General features: G+C 43.7%; 1 protein-coding gene across 2 annotated transcripts in view; it reads left to right on the forward strand.

Annotated features, from left to right (window-relative positions):
• Positions 1-20,473, forward strand: part of cachd1 (cache domain containing 1) — a 69,688-nt gene that overhangs the window by 45,060 nt on the left and 4,155 nt on the right. The window contains exons 7-26 of one of the 2 annotated variants that reach the window (XM_068589958.1): positions 209-425; positions 563-712; positions 3,149-3,433; positions 3,990-4,139; positions 5,979-6,102; positions 6,226-6,343; positions 6,976-7,144; positions 7,293-7,435; positions 8,320-8,501; positions 9,194-9,304; positions 10,039-10,161; positions 10,849-10,948; positions 11,065-11,181; positions 11,574-11,734; positions 11,906-11,992; positions 12,630-12,746; positions 13,027-13,178; positions 14,008-14,172; positions 15,291-15,368; positions 16,034-16,135. In XM_068589958.1, the coding sequence (XP_068446059.1) occupies positions 209-425; positions 563-712; positions 3,149-3,433; positions 3,990-4,139; positions 5,979-6,102; positions 6,226-6,343; positions 6,976-7,144; positions 7,293-7,435; positions 8,320-8,501; positions 9,194-9,304; positions 10,039-10,161; positions 10,849-10,948; positions 11,065-11,181; positions 11,574-11,734; positions 11,906-11,992; positions 12,630-12,746; positions 13,027-13,178; positions 14,008-14,172; positions 15,291-15,368; positions 16,034-16,135 (2,851 nt within the window). The remainder of the gene's footprint in view (positions 1-208; positions 426-562; positions 713-3,148; positions 3,434-3,989; positions 4,140-5,978; positions 6,103-6,225; positions 6,344-6,975; positions 7,145-7,292; positions 7,436-8,319; positions 8,502-9,193; positions 9,305-10,038; positions 10,162-10,848; positions 10,949-11,064; positions 11,182-11,573; positions 11,735-11,905; positions 11,993-12,629; positions 12,747-13,026; positions 13,179-14,007; positions 14,173-15,290; positions 15,369-16,033; positions 16,136-20,473) is intronic. The other variant, XM_068589959.1, reaches the window with a different exon arrangement.

Genomic DNA, 20,473 nt, shown 5'->3' on the forward strand with positions numbered 1-20,473 from the left:
AAGGGAATTGGAGCTCCTGTCCTTCACTGTGAAGAATAATGCACTTAAATGGCACTTTATTATAGCACGTTGAAGCGTGGCTTTCTTGAAGAAATTGCACTTTCTTGAGTGTTTTGAGTTTGTACTCATGGTTGAATGCGCTTCTATTATAAGTCGCTTTAGATAAGTGTCGACTAAATGAAATCATCTCATCATAACTCCTCGACAGATCTCCATTTTGTCAGTGGCGGAGGTGGTGCGCTCCTGTTCTCTGGACCAGTGCTACAAGAGTCTGCTCTCTCCGGCCACCAGCGAGACCAAGAGGAAGATGAGCACCTTCATCTCCAACATCAAGGCGTCGGACGCGGCCACACAGCACGCGGCGGGCTTCCAGAAGGCCTTCCAGCTGCTGCGCAACACCAGCAGTGTCTGCAAACAGAGCGCCAGTAAGACGTTGGGCCGCATTAGTGAGATTGTTTCCTGTGTGTCAATTCCAGCTTTTGTTTGTCAACATAATCAACTCTCCCGTCTACTTTGCGATACGACTCGAGTGTTGATTGCGTTTCTGTGTCTTTTCCATCAGCCACGGACATGGTGATCATCTACCTGTCGTCCGGCATCACGTCTCGAGAGTCGTCGGAGCAGGAGAAGAGAGCGACGCTCGGCGTGGTCCGAGACGAGAACCGGCACCTCAACAACTCGGTCATGATCCTCACCTACGCTCTGATGAACGGTACGTCGCTTTGATTCACATTTACGTTCAAGCTGAAAATGATCACACTATACAAATAACAAAGGGATTGACCGTGTTAACCCCAAATATTGTGCCGCAAATGGAACTTTTAAAATACCATTATTAAAAAAAAAAAAAGTTGAATCCAGGAAAGGGGCTCTACTTCAACTAGAAGCACAAACTTCCAAGAGGTTTTCAAGTGTCTGCAGTGTACAAAAAAGGCTATCTTTAAGCTATCTGACATATTACAACAACAGTTGTCCACTTATGTAAATGGTTTTACTTTAGTCGGGTATTAAGAGGAGCAACCCCGCTAAAAAAAAATCCCATCTTGAAGCACAAACGAGTCACTAAACGCGTTTTTTGGAGCTGTGCTAGTCACATATCCTCCACATTCTTTTAGATGTATTTTATTTGTTCTTGCTTTGCACATATCTGCTCTGCTGGGAGCTGTTTCTGAACGTTAGATATCCGTACTCTATGTTCTTGGTACAGTGTGTTCAAGAGAAGAATGAAGGTTAGAGAGGTGCTCAGAAACCTCAAAGGTGTGTGTGTGCGTGTGCGTGTGTGTGTGCGCGCTTCCTTTTCCTCTTTTATTGTCCTCATCCGTCCATCTGCCTCCTTTAATTCCCGCCTCCCTCTCTCACACACACACAAACCCGTGTCGTGCATGCATTAGTCCACCATTAATACAAATGCATCTGAGAATGATAATTAGGTAGATCTAAGAGAGGAGAGAGTGAGACTTCAAAGGGCGTGCTGCTCACTCGCCGTGTGACTGACAGAGGACCTCGGCTGTTTAAAGAGCTCCATGATGAAAAGGATGCAGAAATCTATCGCCCTGAGTTTATTAGCGATGCATATCCAAAAAAACATTTGTTTTGTTGCTGACGCTGCTGCACACGGCTGAAAGGCGCACCATGGGGAGGAGGAGGAGGGGGGGGGGGTCTTATTCCCTGCATCCCCTGCCAAATGTGAAGTGATGATTGTTCGAAGAGCTCAGGAGTCCCTTTGCAGTATAAGCCACAGTTGTGTGTGTGCGTGACCTGAATGAACTGCTACCTTGAACATTACCTGCAAAATACTCATTGTTTTGTTTTTTGCATACAGCTGCATTTAACGGATAATAGCAGATGTTAAGTTTAAAATCACATTCTTGCATTTGAGGAGCTTTGTAGATTTTATCTGCACTGCAGGCTATTTTCATATTGACAGGACTTTGGGGGACTGCTGATGGGGGTTGAGAGAGGGCTGATGACTAAAATATAGCAAAGTAGAACTTTTAGATTTTGCTACACATGCGCTGGGTCTTTTATCTCTACTGCATCTTAGCTAAGTAGAGTTCTTACAGGTTGATGGACTGATACCTGGAGCACTGATGACAGGCTGTAAAGAGTGATGAGGAAAGATGGAGTGCAGACGGGCCATGCAAGGGTCAACACAATTACAGAAGTAGCCTGTAATAGGTCTATAATTATGTTTTTTCTGGCGAATTATATATATCCTTGTGACCGGGGGTTCCCCGCCAGCCGGGGGTTTCCCGCCAAGAAAACGCAGGTTACAACAATATAGACAAAAATGTCTCTTTTGCATATTCCCCTTTTGTGTGTTTGGCCTGAAAGATACATCTGCTGTATTAGAGTGAGAATCCAATATACATTTAAAGAAAAAAGAGGTAGTTTTTCATATTAAACAACGATTTTGGTATGAAGGATCATAGACGATTACAGAGTGAATATGTATTCTCACACATGCATTAAAGTGAACAGAAACCTGTGCTGTCGGGGGAAGGTTCTCGTTTGTGTTGGTTTGACATTGCCTCCCCCCCCCTCCCTCCTCAGTCGCCCAGCGTGATGATCAGCACAGCCTCGGCATCAAAAAGGGATTCTCTTTTAATCCAGTCAATGATTGGATACTGGCAGACATTCTGTGCTCTGCCCTTCCCAATAGGTTATGGGATGCCAAATGTTCCAGGTGACAGCTGTAGGGGCTAGCCATGGCTATCCCCCCGCCCCTCTAAATGACCTTATGAGGCTTGGAAAGATGCGCTTCAACGACTCGGCTGCATATCTTCTTTAAAAGCGACAAGGGTCGTGATCACGTAGTGATCTCTGAGCTTCACAGGCGGCAATTGACACTTGGCAGACGCACAGGACTGACCGAATAGAGCTCATAGAGATCACGACGCTGGTTCACAAGTCGGGGACTGCGCGTATGAAATATCTCAGCTGCTGAATCCACATTGCAACGCTTTGATTGATGATCATATTGCAAGTATCGTGCTGCGTGAACATGTGAACTACATGAGGTTAATTCTTCACTAAATGCAATATCCCTGTTTGATCCAATGAAACCAATATCCCTGTTTAATCCAATGAAACCAATCCCCCTCCTTACCCTGAACCCATGCTCTCTCCCCACTCCCTCCTCCTCCAGAGGGAGTGACGGGCCTGAAGGAGCTGGCCTTCTTGAGGGATCTCGCGGAGCAGAATTCGGTCAAGTACGGCGTCGACCGCGCGTCCGGCCGAGAGCGCTCGTCTGCGACGTCCTCGTCTGGGTCGGCGGGAGCGTCCACGATGCCGGTGGTGAAGGGGAGCATGATGGTGCTGAACCAGCTGAGCAACCTGGAGACGACCGTGGGCCGCTTCTACATCAACCTGCCCAACCGCATGATCGACCTGGCCCGCTTCAGCCTGCCCTACACCGACCCCATGGGAGATGGTGAGATAGTCTGCATCGATGTTAAATGGCATTTTGAGTTTTGGGCCAAATAGCAAAATCTTTCATTGTGAAGTTCACATCAATTGAATACAATTTACCTGAAATAACTCTCATATCGGTGAGCTTAACACAAGCAGGCAGACAATTAGCGAAGCTTAGCGTAGCGTCTGGAAACAAGAAGCAGCTACGATCTGTCCAAAGAGGCACGCACACACACACACACATCCCCAAGCTCTAAATCTTATTTGTTTACTGCATTCCAAAGCAGAAATGACATTAGTGTGATTGTTACACTGAGACAGTGACTTATAACAAGATTCAAGGTTATAAAGAGCTTTCAACGTGCTGGTTGGGCTAAGCTAATGGCCTGCTAGCTCAAGGTTCATATGTATCATGCAGACTTGCTTTGATTTTCTCGTCTAAGTCCCCACAAGAACGTGAAGATGTGCATTTTCTACAATGTCTTAAACGCATTTCCTGGAGGAAAACTACAGAGCTACATTTGCCAACATGAGGTGTTGCGTGATCTTTACTGAGATTCTCCTTCTTTCTCCAGGGTTCATTATCACCGTGAGCCGGCCGTGTTATTTTGGCAACCTTCTCCTGGGCGTGGTCGGGGTGGACGTGAACCTGGCGTACATCTTGGAGGACGTGACCTACTACCAAGACTCCCTGGCCTCGTACACCTTCCTCATCGACAACAAAGGTCAGTCCATCGGAGAGGAGGCGATACATCCACCGCAGAGCACGTCTTCTGACTCGTGGTCGTCCACATGAACGGCAGCGAAGGAAATTAGGCTTTTTATCATAACAGCCTGTTCTCTAACTGAAGTCTTCTGCGTGTGCAGTAATAACAGGTCTACCGGGTATTATAACAAACGCAGATCATTCACAGATTACGTGTATCTGCGTATTCAAGGCATCCATCATTATCAGTCTGGAAGAAAAACACCAAATGATTGGAAGAGAGTGTATTTTGGTATTTTAGTTTCCCATATAAATAGAATTACACATTCCCTTCTCAGACTTAACTGACATCTTCTTGGTAGAAGTGGCACTTTTTTGGCGTTTCCTTCTCCGCGTTGGCGCAGCGCGGGGCGGCAGCGCTCGTGTCCGGTCTTGGTTTGTTTTGGCCTCAGCTGAGGGGTCTCGACCAAACCCTGTGGTGCTGCACAGCTGGTAACTTGTGCTCTGTGGGACATTAATGCACAGGGTTTTGCTCAATGGCACTGTAGCTACAGATCGGTAGTGAAACTCTCGGAGTCGTTGTCGTCCTGCGAAAGCTAACAGTGATGAAATCTCGTCGTTTTAAATGGAAATTGAAATGAAATGAGGATTTGTGAAGAGAATATTTTGCTTGGAGCGCTGTCCATTTTTACATCTTAATATATAACTGTGACTCTCCGCTTATGTCGTCATAACTTTTCAAAGTTTCGTCCCTCAATGACCCGAAATAACATAAACTAGACTTAGAAGTTGAGTCGGAGGGCCGGCATACCTAACATGACGGGCATCAAACGCCACGATAACCAGACTTGATTTGGGTGGTTTTTGGGTGCCGGCAGGCAGCTATCAAGCTCCGAGAAGGAAAGGAAAGAAGGGAATATAAAAAAAGGTAAGGCTTGAACAAGATGAGGAGATGTTGCATTTAGTTTTGGGTGAGATGGAGCAGTGAAGGGCAGGTGTGTAGGAGAGGGGAAATATTAAGGAGAGAGGAGAGTTTTAGTGGAGCAAATAATACATTATGTGCAGACTAACTTGACATTTACTCACCTGAATGGTTTAGATAAGTGGTGGACTTTTAAACCTCACTCTTCCATGGCAATTTTTGCAGCTGTGAGTTTCGCTGCGCTGTTCAATGAGTCCCTTTTTTCCCTCTAAAATGTTTGTTATTCTAATACATTTGCCATCAAATTATAGCTTATTACTGCACCATGCTTATTAGCAGCAACTCTATTAACATTGATGAATGAGTCCCATTAACGTTATTCCCTGGCATTCAAATCGTCTGCGAGCAATTAGTGTCGGTAAATACAATTAGGTAAATATATGGCGACGGGAACTAAAAATAACAGGTGAGTGTTTTGTTTTTTCATTGAAGGCTTTTTTCTAATGTTGATCCGAATGAAGCGAGCCTCTATCTGCGTATAGATTCATGTGTAAACTTTGTATAATTTGTGCTGTGCTTTGCTTATACAGCATGTGTGAGACATCACACAAAACACACACTCTGTGGATTTAGAACTGTGTAACAAAACTACAAAAAAAAACACGATTTTGTTTGTTTCATTCTTTCAAAGCATCTTGATGTTATTTTTGGCTCGCCCAAAAGGATTCCTGCAGCTGTAGAGAGCCGTGTTTATCACTGAGGAGTACCGTTTGCTTCTGGTCTTATTCAGGGGAGAACAGTCGGATGCTTTCGTCTTTTTCAGGGGATTTGAAATCAATATGTTGGATAAAATCTTTAATAAAAAAAAAGGCTTTGGTTGCGGTTTCTCTGTACAAACATGAATTAATTCTGGCGGTACCTTGTTTGATTTTCCAGGTTACACCCTAATGCATCCATCACTGACACGGCCCTACTTGATGACGGAGCCTCCTCTCCACACTGACATCATCCACTACGAGAATATCCCAGGATTCCCTGTTGTCCGGCAGAACATCCTCAGGTAAGAGAGGATGGGGAACACAAATAAAAAAAAACCCATTTAAAACCAGATTTCCTCCACCCATTGATGAATGCATAGCGCATGTTGAGTGTATTGTGTGTGTAATGTTGTGTATTTCTGCAGCCTCCCTCTGGGCAGTCAGGTCATTTCGGTCCCAGTCAACTCCTCTCTCTCCTGGCACACAAACCGACTGCGGGACAACAGCAAGGATGCGTACAACGTCAGCTACGCCTGGAAACTGGTAGGTGTCCGTGAAGTCGAGCTGGAGACGAAGTATCGGACACATGTTCACTGCTTTACTCCCACAAATAAGCAAACTGACAAATGTCACAGAACAGCAATAACATTACGTCAAGCCATTTGTCTTTTTTACATTTTCTTTTGACATTTAGTTTTTTTTATCACACAGCCGCTTGAGTTCAGACACATCACCTTTTGCCAGTTTTACAGCTGTCTCTGTTATTTTAACATGTGCTTTCCAAAGCCACAATTATGGTAAACATTCCCTGAAAGAAAACCCGAACAGTCTGTCGTTTCCCACACCGTTCTGTCATTTTGTGGAACAAACGATATCTATAGGACTCCTTTATGAGTACACCATGTTTTTTTAAAAGAGCAGTTAAGGAGAATTTCACCTATTATTATTAATAAGCTCACACTAGTCACAAAAAGCTAATAATGTTGTGCATTAGTTTGAAGGATAGCCTGCTAAAACAATAGGTAACTCCTACTTTAAAATGCATATCTGCATATGTATAACTATACGTCTTTGCGTCGTCCGTCTTCATCTTTTCACGTGACGTGTTGACGGCAACGCGCGTGTTGAACATCGTCGGGCTTCATCCGCCACTCGCGTCTTTTTTTGTCTTCCAGGTTCAGGACACGTCGTTCATCCTGTGCATCGTGTACGTGCAGCCGGAGATCCCGGTGAAGCACCTGAAGAACCTGAACACGGTCCCCAGCTCCAAGCTCCTCTACCATCGCTTAGACCTGCTGGGTCAGCCGAGCTCCTGCCTGCACTTCAAACAGCTCGCCACAGTTGGTGAGGAAAAAGCCCTAATGTATAATAACTCTGAGTAATAGGTGAAAACTTTACTATGTGTATGTATATATATATATATAGTCAGCGTTAAATCATTCATAAGCATGTCTGACTGTCCCCATTCCCCCTTCTTCTGTCTCTTTCCCAGAGTCCCCCACAGTGATGTTGGCAGCCGGTAGTTTCTCCTCTCCCTACGAGCACCTCAGCCAGCCAGAAACAAAGCGCATGGTGGAGCACTACACCGCCTACCTGAGCGATAACACCAGGCTCATAGCCAACCCGGGCCTCAAGGTAAACACACGGGGTCAATGTTGTTTACCTGACAGCCGCATGGCACATGGCCAGCAGTCAGGTGACGGGCATGTACAGACATGTTCATGTTCATCAGTACCAACGCACAATTAAATGGGTCCGGAGATAGTTTTTGAAGTATTTTTTTTCTCTTGAATGTATCGTTCTTATAATATTTAGCAAACAACTTTTCCGGTTACTTATAACAACAACAAATAAACTATTTTAAATGAAGCTCTGCATCTTTAAGAAGGGGGACAAGCTCCCACGTGGTTTTGGCAGCCTGTGTGCATTCCTGTCCTGTCCTGGGGCGGGGGAGGGGGGGGGGGGGGTAGAGTTTGAACTATAAGCCCAAGTCCCAGCTCTGATTCCCAGGCTAGTTTTAAAGGCCCCCTCTGGTGACCTCATCACCCCTTTCAGACTTAGAAGCCTCTCTGAAAATGGTACTGAGATGTGATTTTTTTTTTTTTTTCAAGGGCTTCAGTGCAAATTAAGTCCTATTTCTTCCTAATTACTGTTTTTTTTTTACTTTGCCTTACTCTATGTGATGTATTGACCATACTTTCAGGAAATTGTAAATATGCACCACCGTCAAATTGCAAATGTTTCTGTCTTTTTGGGTTGGCGAGAGGCCGACTTGCCAAAAGTTTTAGCCAACTTCAAAATGGGACAAAGCCCCGATTTACTTTTCTCCTACTTACTCAACTTTTTTTTCTCCCGTCTCCTTGTTTACCTCATCCATCCATCCCTCTATTCTTTCACCCTCACCTTCCCTCCTCTCTCTCTCTCTCTCTCTCTCTCTCTCTGTCTCTCTCTCTCTCTGTCTCTCTCTCTCTGTCTCTCTCTCTCTGTCTCTCTCTCTCTCTGTCTCTCTCTCTCTGCAGTCCTCTGTCAGGAACGAGGTTATGGCGACCAGTCACGTCACGGATGAGTGGATGACACTAATGGAAATGAGTAGCCTCAACTGCTACATTGTGCGCCGTTACATAGCAACGCCCAGTGGGGTGCTTCGGATTTACCCCGGATCACTGATGGACAAAGCCTTCGACCCGACCCGCAGACAATGGTGAGGCTTACTTTGGAAGTGTGTGTGTGTGTGTGTGTGTGTGTGAATGAGGGGGTGGGAGTTAAAGGGAATGAGTGTGTGGAAACTGCCGGCACATGTTTGTGATTCAAAATGGTAACCAGCCATTAGTGAGTATATTTTTTTTGCCATATACTGTAAAAGATTATACTTATAGTCTTTCACAGTTCAGCAAGATGTTCTGCATTACAAAAAAGAACTCTTGCTTTAGTTGGAGATTAACAAAAGTATACAGAGAGTAATGAACATGATTCCTTATGGAAACAAGTTATGCATACAAACATGACAGGCGGAGTAGAAGGATGAAATAATGAATCATAATTATGAAATGTCCACTTTTTCAAGCTTTTTCTATTGGTTTTGGTTTGTTAAGATTATTTTAGCCAGATCAGGAAAATGTGACCTCTTCTTTTAATCTGACTGATCATGTATAACTAAGAGCAAGACGTCCTGACATTCAGGGAATCCAAACAATCAATAGTTCTGATCATAAACAAATAAGGGCAGTATAATTCAGTTATTTCTGTATGCATTCCCCTCAAAACGTACGGCTCACATTCTCAAGTTTCCTTAACTGCTAAGATAAAACCTGTAACTGGATCATAAAAGCCATCTTCCTGACTATGTTAGCCAGGACCCATTAACTTTAAGAACGAACCCTTCGTGTTGTGCAGGTACCAGCATGCGGTGGCGAACCCGGGCCTCGTCACCTTCACTGGCCCGTACCTGGATGTGGGCGGGGCGGGCTACGTTGTCACCATCAGCCACACCATCCATGCCTCCAGGTAAGAAGAGGAAGGTGTATTTTTTACCACCAGTAGTCCCACAAAGTCAGTCTGTGTTTTCCAGAACAAGCATCTGCTTAAGAAAAGGGAAGAGAGATTGGATAACCTTTTGAACTATCATTTGCAATAAATTGCTAAAACTAATACGGTGAGGATAGGTCTGTCGTTTTTCTAACTTGTTCCTGCTTTCTCCAATTTGAAAATTGTGATGAATTGATCACGTCTGTGTGTTGGATATCGCTCATCAACAGATTCACTGTTGTGATGAGTGGAGGCGTCACTGCGGGGCCTCGACGCTCTCAGCAGAGCGCACCGTCTCTGAAGAGAGGGAGATCTTTTGAAATTGTGTTTATGTTTTTGGAGTTCGGCGTGCTTAAAACACAATTCAGCAGCCCCGCACGCCGCTCGGCTCGGCACAACGGGAACGGTTTACCGCGGCGCATGCTAATGAACACGTAAACATTCAGTCTCTGAGATAAGTCAGGATTAGCGTGTTGTGAGCATAACATAACGCTTTTTGGAGTCTGCGTAAACAGACTTGTGAGTAATGTCTTTTGTGTGGGGGGTTTTTTTGGACCGGTGTGGGTAAACATTTGTGTTATCATAACGGTCTGTAGAGTAACTGACCGTTACACAATCGTAGCAAATCTTTAAAAAAAAAAGTATGATTATTTCCTGTCTGCTGCTTGACACACGCTGTCCTCTTCTCCGCCTCCTCCTCGCTCTCTCTTCAGCTCTCTGATGGCCCCTGGATATGCGTTTGCAGTGATGGGCATCGACTTCACCCTGCGCTACTTCTATAAGGTCCTCCTGGACCTGCTGCCCATCTGCAACCAGGACAAGGGCAACAAGATCAGGTAGGAAGAGAGGATGCAGTGCTGGCTGGCTGGCTTTTATCTTTTCACTTCTTGCATTTCTTCTTTCTTTTTTTTTTTTTGCCATTTCCTCTATTTGGGATGCCCCTTGTATTTCTTTGGAGGGTGGCTAAAATGTCTGTTTTAACAAGACACAATTAAACTTGCAGAGGGAAGGAAAAGAAAGAGGAGGGAGGAAGCGATAAGCTGATTATCATGGCATTCCTGCTGGAGATGTGGCATTGCTGCTGTCTCAGTCCTACATACTTTCTCCAGCTTTCATGTCTCCCTTTTTGTTTTGTTTTCCCTTCATCCTTATTCCTCTACCCCCTCCTGTCTCTCTCTCTCTTTCCCCCCACCGCTCCCCTCTCTTTCTCCACTTCCTTCATCCTGTCTGTTGGTGTTCAGGAGCCATATGAAACAGGATTAGCTCAAAGGGGGTTTGGGGCAGAGAGTTGCAGTATTTGGCAGAATGTTTGGGGAGCGGGGGGAAGTAGAATGGAGCAGTATTCTGCAGGTGGAGTTGAGCACTCGGGTGGGGAAAAAGAGGTTTAAAACCTGGTGGCCAATGAAAGAATACTTGATTCATGAACTCAAGTTGTATTCTTTAAATTGATCCCCTCCTGTGTGTGTGTGTGTGTGTGTGTGTGTACGTGTGTACGTGTGTACGTGTGTACATGTACATTTTAGATGCTTCATAATGGAGGACAGAGGGTACCTGGTCGCTCACCCTACCCTCATCGACCCCAAAGGTCACGCACCTGCAGAGCAACAGCACATCACACACAAGGTAATGCCCAGAGACTAAAAAAAATAGCAATTAATAATCACAATTAGCTTCCTTCTCGTTTCATGTTTATTCTTATTTGACTCTCTTTGGGTCCTCCCATCTTTTTCTAATGGCAGGAGCCGCTGGTGGCTAACGACATCCTGAACCATCCCAACTTTGTCAAGAAAAACCTGTGTAACAGCTTCAGTGACCGCACCGTGCAGCGCTTCTACAAGTTCAACACCAGCATCATGGTGAGTCAGGACAACACGAGATGACTGCATGCATGAATGGCTGCAGGAGACAGCTACTGGACACAAACACAGCCTCCCTCATCAGTCTGTGGTAGTATAACACTGCCACCTTGTGGTGATCATTGGTGGTGCAACCTTAACAATTTCCTGTATACTATAATTTTCTTAAAAATGCGGTTTTGGTGTAGTTTGAGATCTTATTCAAAGTTAAGCTCTACAACCTAAACTGTATTGTACCGGTTGAGTATAATTTCACAAATTAAAACTAAGTGTGTCTAAACACCTCATGTCCCTTACTACCGTTTCTACTGATGTCTGGTTCAATGATCTATTTCAGTTTTCTATTTGTTTATTTTTTTTTAAAGTATTTTCTTGTCCTGTCTTCCTCACAGGGGGACCTGACCAACCTGGTCCATGGTAGCCATTGTTCCAAGTACCGTCTGACCCGAATCCCCGGCACCAACGCCTTCGCCGGCATCGTCAACGAGACGTGTGACTCTCTGGCGTTCTGCGCCTGCAGCACCGTGGACCGGCTCTGCCTCAACTGCCACAGGTCTCACCTTCTCCTTGTTTTACACCTTATCGCAAAAACAAACCTCTCGAGTTTAGTGAAGATCCAGATCTGGTAGTGTGATGCTGCAGCGTTACATTACATATGTGGGATGTGTAAAAAAAAAAAAAAAAAGATAGCTATTCCTGAACATGTGACTGTTGTGTTCTTCAGAATGGAGCAGAATGAGTGCGAGTGTCCTTGTGAGTGCCCCCTGGAGGTCAATGAGTGTACCGGCAACCTCACCAATGCTGAAAACAGGTCAGTGCCGAACGTGTCTGAGCCTCAGTACATGCACGTGTCACAGTATGTGATTCCTCTCATGGATGAAATAACTTTTATGAACTTACTGCAGAAAATGTGTGTTTTCTTCTAATAATTCAGTGATGTAACATTTGCCAAGTACAAAAAAAGGCACTTTAGGTGAAGCAGCGGAAGTGGACTCTCTCTCTCTTGCTCTTTCTCTCTCTCTCCCTCTCTCTCTCGCTCTCACACACCCACCCATCTCCTTTCATCAACCTTCAGAAGCGTCTGACAGCACGTCAATGTTTCAAATGCCAATTCCTCTTTTATTTCAGGGAGACGTACAATTATAAATTTTTTTCCCTGTCAGATTTTTTTCTGTGTTCTTTGTGTCGAGCAGCTTTGATGTTTGTCCTTTTTTTTTTTTTTTTTAAAGCTGCTTTGTCTAAATCGACACCCTGAACACTGCAAAGGCTCACGCTGTGATTTCTTTGTGCGTCAAATTCACTGAAGAGCATCTGCTTTCCTGTGTAATCATGTTTCATTCCAGGATTTGGATTGATGTTGTATTTTTTCGACAAAGAATATATAGCGTACCCGCACCTTTTTTTTGTTTATGTTCACCTGCTGTGCTTTATGATTGTGTGTTGTGCAGGAACCCCAGCTGTGAGGTGCATCAGGAGCCCGTCAGTCTGAATGTGATTGATTCCAGTCTGCATGACACGCTGCCCCAGTGCATCAACACTCGCTGCAGCCAGAGATACACTAGCAGGTACACACTACACTACACGTGTGTGCGGAACATTTGAACAGTTATAAAGAATAGACCAATGCATGTGTGATGTATTTACAACACACTTTTTCGCCGCCATATACCACTAGACGCATACAACAGAAACTATGTCCCTTTCTAATGCAGTCAAATCTTTAATTGTAGGTATTTATTCATGTATATTACATTCATAATACACTTCTGAAAGACGTATTATTCTCTTTTTGTCTCGGGAAAGATAATTTAACACGCGGCCCCTTCTCTAAAACCATTCCTTCAGTGACTGTTTCGGCGTGCTGGACTGCGAGTGGTGCATGGTGGACAGCGATGCTAAGACTCACCTGGACAAGCCGTACTGCGCCCTTCAGAAGGAATGCTTCGGGGGCATCGTCGGCGCCAAGAGTCCATATGCGGATGGCCTGGGACTCCTAGGTGAGGGAAATGTGGATGTGAATGCTCACTCAAAAGAAATGGATCAAAAAGAAGCTTTTTTTTCCACTTAAGGTGCAAAGTGGCCTGCAGTTATGAGATATTGGTGCTAAATTTAAAGCTGGGCTACAAATATATGTTCATGCCGTTGTCGGCTGTAAACACTAAAATTCTTCTGCTTAGCCTCACCGATCACTGCCATATGAATCATAATCCATAGTATTCAGGGTGATACCTTCTCATGTGTTGTGATAGTCACACATAACTGATCGTTAAAAGTGTGTATTTTAAGTTGACGTTTTTTTATTTGACGAGAATATATATATATATATAAAAATTAACTAGCATTTAAATTACCAGATAAATGTTTTTTATTGGATCTAATCATTTACCAGTACCTCTGTGACCCACTAGATGGCGCTCTGAGTCCCACCAGTGGTTGAGAATAGCTGTTGTAAAAGTACAATGAAAGAAACATAATAAAAAAGCAGTGATTACATTATTTCCAGGGTCCTTTTTGAGGTAATATTCAATATGTCAGATTGACTGAAAATGTTCTGTCGGCTGGTTATTTTTCTTTGATTCAGTTATCAGTTGTTTCAAAAGGAGAATTGGCTGTCTGTCTGCTATTTTTTTCTGTGGCATTTCACACTGATTGAGTAGAAGTGAAGTAGAAAATGTCGCAGCATGAGTCAGGATCAGAGCCAGAGCGGTTTGATATTGGCTTGTTGTATTTTTCACTTCTCCAGCCATCAGAAATCCTTTATAATTCATTTAATCATCCTTCTGCCGATCCTTTATTCTCCTTTTTTATTGTTCTCCTTTTCTTCAGCAGATGAGGAGGTGGCATCTCTGAACATGATCAAGAGCGCTCCTGTGGGTCCAGTCGCTGGGGGCATTATGGGATGCATAATGGTGTTGGTGTTGGCTGTGTACGCGTACAGACACCAGATCCACAGGCGCTCGCACCAGCACATGTCCCCACTGGCAGCACAGGGTAGGACTGATACCAAATACATGCATTCAGTTAAAGTGACGGCTCAATCAAACTGAGACACATTACATCCATCTTTGTCACTAATACATCGCCGTAGACAAAGTAAACCTGCAGCTTATTTTTGTTTTTTCATGAGCAGTAATGGAAACAGTGTGACGCTGTGTTTTTTTTTTTATACATACTGGCATTTCTTTAAATACCAAAGGAAGAAACAAGTTTTAAAGCGGCCTGATTAACAGGCAGTGCTGCTGGAGCTAAACCGCTGACATTAGCATCACGCAGCAGCAGCTGTCGCAGCATGATTTGGGTGATTACTCGGTGTTATTGACATGTAATCAAACAAAATTACAACCTCATTAAAACTCTTGAGTCCAAGTCTGATAGTTTGGTGAATAACTTTGGATAGACGATGCAGAGTATTGCTGTGTAACAAGCCATCTGGTGGGTCAGATCCTGCCTTCATATGCACAATCTGCAGGCAGCAGCAACACATTGCTTTCGGCATGGAAGCGTTCTGGTCTCTGTTTGAAAGCCGAGCGGCATCAACCAATCAGGTTCGAGCAGGCGTTGGCTGAAACGCAATCTCCAGAGTCCACCAGCTTGTCTGTTTATTTAGAAATATTATTAGTTTAAAATTAGCTTGTAAACTGGCTTCTTGAGAAACAATCTAATCATGCACGACATCTTTAAACTCCAACTCCAGTCCCATATTTCTGTTATAATAATCAGACTCCAAACGAGCAGCGCAAAGAAAAAAAGTTAGTCTTGGCCCGGGCTTCACTAGATAAATGTAGCCCCTCCCCAACAGAGGCTTATCCGTCGACAGACTGACAGCCGATGGGTTTTGAGAGGGTTTAAAGCACCTTGACATGCAGCATGTGTACACACACCCTCCCCAACGGAGCCCCCTTCAACACACACTCGCATATAAAAACAAGCCTTCCTTCTGGCTAATATCTCCTCGTACACACTATTCTCACTGTACAGATATCCACTCAATCCAACATTACCTGGAGAAAGAAACACTGTTCAAATAGAATTCATACTTGTCATACTTTAATATTCCAATACATTTAGTTTTCTTATTCTCTTCCCCTTTTACCTCCATGTTGCTCCAGAAATGTCCGTGAGAATGTCCAACCTGGATAACGAAAGAGATGAGCGGGATGAAGACAGCCATGAGGATAGAGGAATTAGTAAGTATTGTTTGATACCCCATTGATAAATAAATATATATAGTATATTACACATGAGACAGAACATTTAAATATACACTAAAGTTCAAAGGTTTGGGGGCTTATTTTTCAAAGAAAAACTGAGCAAAATGAAGATAACATCAAACTAATCGGAAATACACTCTCTACATTGTTAATGTGGTAAATGACTATTCTAGGTGGAAACGTCTGGTTTTAATGAAATATCTACATAGACGTGTAGAGGCCCATTTTCAGCAGCTATCACTCCAGTGTTGTAATGCTACATTGTGTTTGCTTAGTGCCTTGGAAGACTAATTGTGCAAAAAAACAACATCGTGCAGTGATGTTAGCACAGCTGAAAACAGTCCTGGTGCTGAGAGAAGCTATAAAACCGACCTTCCTTTGAGCTAGTTGAGTATCTGCAGCATCACATGTGTGGGTTCCATTATCCTCTGAAAATGGCCAGAAAAAGAGAATGAAGGCTATTTATTCCATGCCAGAATTTGTGAAGAAACTGAAAATTTGTCAGGGTGACCCCCAAACTTTTGAACGCTAGTGTAGGTTTTGAAGATGAAATAAATACAGTATTTTTTAACCTGACAGTGCGTGTATTTCTTCACTATACTGGGTCTTTGTTTTGACCTGCGTGTTCTCGTCACTTTCAGTCAGTAATACTCGCTTCATCGCTGCGGTGATAGAGCGGCACACTCACACGCCTGAACGGAGACGGAGGTACTGGGGTCGATCTGGGACGGAGAGCGACCACGGTAGGACCAATAATTGATCTTTCACCACATATGCATAGATGCATTTGATGCATAACGGAGGAGAAGTTTACTTTAAAAAAAAAAGCACAAATGTATGTTCTGTACTAGAGATATTGCAGTCAAAAATAATCATGGCTTCTGGAGAAGGAATTATTCATTTGTTACAAATCTGACCCATCCCAGTTCTGTTGAAATGTTGCCCATCGGCAGCATGGATTATATTATCTGCGAATTCAAAACGATAATGTCAACGCAACGATGTGGGCTCACCTGAAGACAGCAGTTCTGCAACAAGGAGAGACTAATCCTTAGACTCCATTTATTCAGGGAGCTTTCTGAACACTTCTAACTGTGGAGGTGACCCTGGGCAGAGAGTGTACATCTCCCACCTGCTGCGAGAATGCCTCAGGATCCCTAAGAAAGAGCTGGAAGATGTTTTACCTTCCTTAACCTCCTGTCACAGTGACTTAGGCCAAGCTAGGGGTCGCAACATGACATACAGTTGGTTGTCTCCTTCAAAAATGTAGGGACTGGGTTAAAAAACACATTTGGGTCTTAGTAGGGGTGGGAGGGGGGAATCCATACAGCGTAGTATCGCGATATTTTGCGTGCCGATACACCGAGTATCAATCTTTTATTGAATCAATTCTAAACGTTTTGGTCCTAGAATAACACAATCAAATTATTTTTTGTCGACAAAGTTTACCTTTGGGGACAATTTGCGGTCGCAATATATCGCAATACTGCAATGATGCATCGCAGTATCGTGACAATATCGTATCGTAGGACCTCTGGTGGTTCCCACCCTTAGGTCATAGGTATCATCTTCTATCAAATGATTGTTACAGCGTGATCTTAAATCCAGAGTTGGCTCTCGTATCTTTGGCGGTGGTTCAGCTCCTGGTTTGTTCTTTTCATTACATCACAGCTCAGAACCTCGTTTCCTCTCGTCTCCAGCTCCGGGAGAGTTGCTCATGTTTTGCTGTAAGTCTGATACTTTTGTGAGCGTGGATGGACAGTTTTCACCCACATGGGCTCTCAACACCTACATATGGCAACACTTCACTTGCTGGCAGTGAGTGTCTCCAATACTTGTTGCATAACTGATGATGACAACGAGGAATATGAAGAGAGAGTGGGCTCAAGTGAAACAAAGACGTTTAAGGGCTTGTCAGCTGCATGTTACAGTATGGATGTTCAACTAGAGAGCGTTTGGCGGTGTGAGGGGAAAATATTTTTTTTTCTTCTGTTAGTTAGATGAGCTCATCTGTAGTGACTCAAGTTGTGTTCTGTTTTGAGGAAAAGGTGTCAGATAAATGTTTTAAACCCGAGCAACCTCATTCATGAAGGGCGTCTGAATTCTCTTTCACATGTTGTACAAGACGCAAACGCAGTGATTCATACGTGCTAATAGAAAGAGCCACATCACATGTTGCGTAACCGCGAAAGAAAAGAAAATGGAGGACAAGTGGAGAGATGTACAGATGCAAAAATGATGAAAGAGGGGAAATAGGAGTGAAATGAAAGGGCAAGAGGACGGGGACGGAAGAAGAGTTTGAAATAATGGAAAGAGGGGGTGTTGGTCCATGAGGGATTAGAACAACTTCATTATTACCAAGTAGATGTGTCAAAGTGGCTGCTCCTCTCTGCTTGGGCAAAGGTGTCCTCCTACCACAATCCACTCACTCATAATGCTGAAGGGTATGATCAAACACACACACACACACACACACTCCATGAAGACCGCTGAAAGTTCAGAGCATCACATCTGTACGTGACGCACACATCCGGAGTGCTGTTTGGCAGGGCTGCTATATTAGCACACACGGTTAGAACTACCCGGTTAATATTTAATAGCTTCCTGTTCATATTGCATGCATACAGATAATCGCCTACTTTAATCCGCAAGCCCTAACATTATAGGGTTTATTTTTATACGTACATGTACAGTGTATTTAGAGAGAAGAGGGTGACGTTTCTGCTGAAGTTATATCCATCTCTAAAATAACAAGTAATTGAATGTTTAAGAGTGACATCTTTAGACCGAGGTGACGATAAAACAAATGGAGAAATAATATTTAATTGAGAATTCATAGGACACATTTTGTATGAGTCCTGGATTGGTGCTATATTAGAGATTCTTAAGATAAAATGCACATTGTGTAGACAAGTTAAAGCAGCAGTTTGACGATGTGGAACGTTAGATGGGAGTAAGAAGGTGGTGATAACTCAAATGTATGGATGCTAAATGTGAAGACAGCAGCCGGTGCACTTAGTTTAGCAAGTTGCTGCCTGGCCAACAAATGCAGAAACCCACAAATAATACATACAAATGAGATATAACTTGTTGATCAGTAATGTTTACCTCTGGACAGAGTCATGCTAACTGTTTCCCACCTGTTTCCAGTCTTTATGCTAAGCTAACTAGCTGCTAGCGCTAGCATACTCAATGAGTCGTCAGAGTGGTATTAATATAGATCTCTTGGACGGGAGGTGAATAAGTGTGTTTAGAAATCTTCCAACTGTTCTTTGCTAAATACCAGCACTCTAGTTAATGTGTCATTCAGGTCGTCACTCAATCTTTTAACTACTCCGGATGGATTTTCTGGATTTAGACTAAATGTGTCCCCCCCACATCTCTTGACTTTAAGGGGGATTTGCTGCAGCAGCAGGACACGTTCCTGAAACTGGCTCTTGCAGTTTGGAAATGAGGGATAAACTGGGCTCAAGTTTGTTTCTTCCATGTCTGGAACTTCTTAGAAGTCTCCATCCCTGCCTTTCCTTTTAAACCCTCCTTTCCTCTCATCCTTCTCTCCGTCCCCCTCCTTGTCACTTCCTCTGCTCATTGTTTTGTTTCTCCTTTTCTTTGTCAGCTTTCTTTCTTTCTTTTGGTATCAAAGCCCAGCTAATCTTCAGAGAATCCGGGAGGGAAACTCCTGAGCAATCTTCTCCTTCTGAGTAGAGCATTGGAGGACTCCTCAGAGGGACATCCAGGACGTTTAGTTTTTACATGAAGGCGTACTGTAGGACGTACATTTCCCTCTGGTAGAGGACATACTATCAGAGGACATACACCACCAATAATGACAGGAAGTAAATGATACACAACGTGCTGCCGACAAAGGATTGCAATGCAAGTCACGTAAGACGGCAATATCTCAGTAGTGTATGGATTGCCATAACGTTTATTCGGGATAAATTGTAAAAACTTTGATGATGACCTCATAGAGCTGCTGTGCATTTGCTGTGGACTCTGAGTCTTGTTAGTGAAGAGTTTGGCTCGGTTCTGTCCTTGTTCTGCATGTGCTTGATGATCCCCCAAAAGCCCTGAGAAGAATGTTCATTCGATACGTTGACTTGGTGGTTTAGATGTTTAACTGGATAGAAAAGCTGGTTGGGAGATAGATTTGACTCAAGGGCACACACACAAACCTCAGCCCACCGCCTTCTCCCGATACATGCCTCAGACATTGGAGACCCCAGTGACTCACACAGCTGTCAAATCATTTGGTTCAGTGTCTCTGTAGGTTTAATGTTCCTGTATTTTCTATAAATATGACAGATTGACGTTGCCGTCGTGCGGCATGTCGCCGGTGTCACTTCAGAGCCTAAAAAAAAAAAAGATGGCACTAAAGGAATTAAGGAAAATGGCTTCATTTCCAGATCAACTCCCAAATATTCTTTTTAGTGGGACCGTGTGTTTCAGATGGATTTCATGGCCCTGAAGCGGATGAAACCCAGTCGACAGATGATTATTCTGAAGACGCATGCGAGTTAAAGTGAAGAAGCGACTGTTAAAACTAAGCGCCTGCAAGAATTTTATGAAAAGAAGATGCTGGAGGAGCACATGACTAGTATATAAGACTAAAATTGTGCTTTAGTATGATCTGTTTACTTCTTCTCTGACCCAGTAATCCCTTTTTCTCTCCGACAACAGTAGCGCCCTCCCACTGCTCCACTTACCAATGAATCTCAACTGCCATGTTGGCTTGTATTTCTATCTCCTCGGGTTAAACGTATGTGCGCAATGTGTTTTGAAAGCGTCATAAATATGTATGCTTTTTTTTTTTTCCTTTCTTTTTCTCAAATTGTATAAGGAGGCTGAGAACAACGAGCAAAGATGCCCGGTGGGGATATTTAGTTGTCAATGCGCCATCAAAGAGCTTGTACTGCTTTCAGAGAGACATTGTGCGATTTCGTGTCTTCACGTTAATGTTTCTGTGGATAGTCTGTGACTGGAGGGCCACGTTTGTTTGTTGAGTAGTTTCTTTTATGGGGTCTTCCCATTTCTTCTCAATGTGTCCTACAGCTATTCTAACACATGTACAGTAACTGTGA

The sequence above is a fragment of the Clinocottus analis genome, unplaced genomic scaffold (assembly GCF_023055335.1).
Source record: "Clinocottus analis isolate CAN_PGR_092001 unplaced genomic scaffold, fCliAna1.0.p SCAF_23, whole genome shotgun sequence".
Taxonomy (NCBI): Eukaryota; Metazoa; Chordata; class Actinopteri; order Perciformes; family Cottidae; genus Clinocottus; species Clinocottus analis.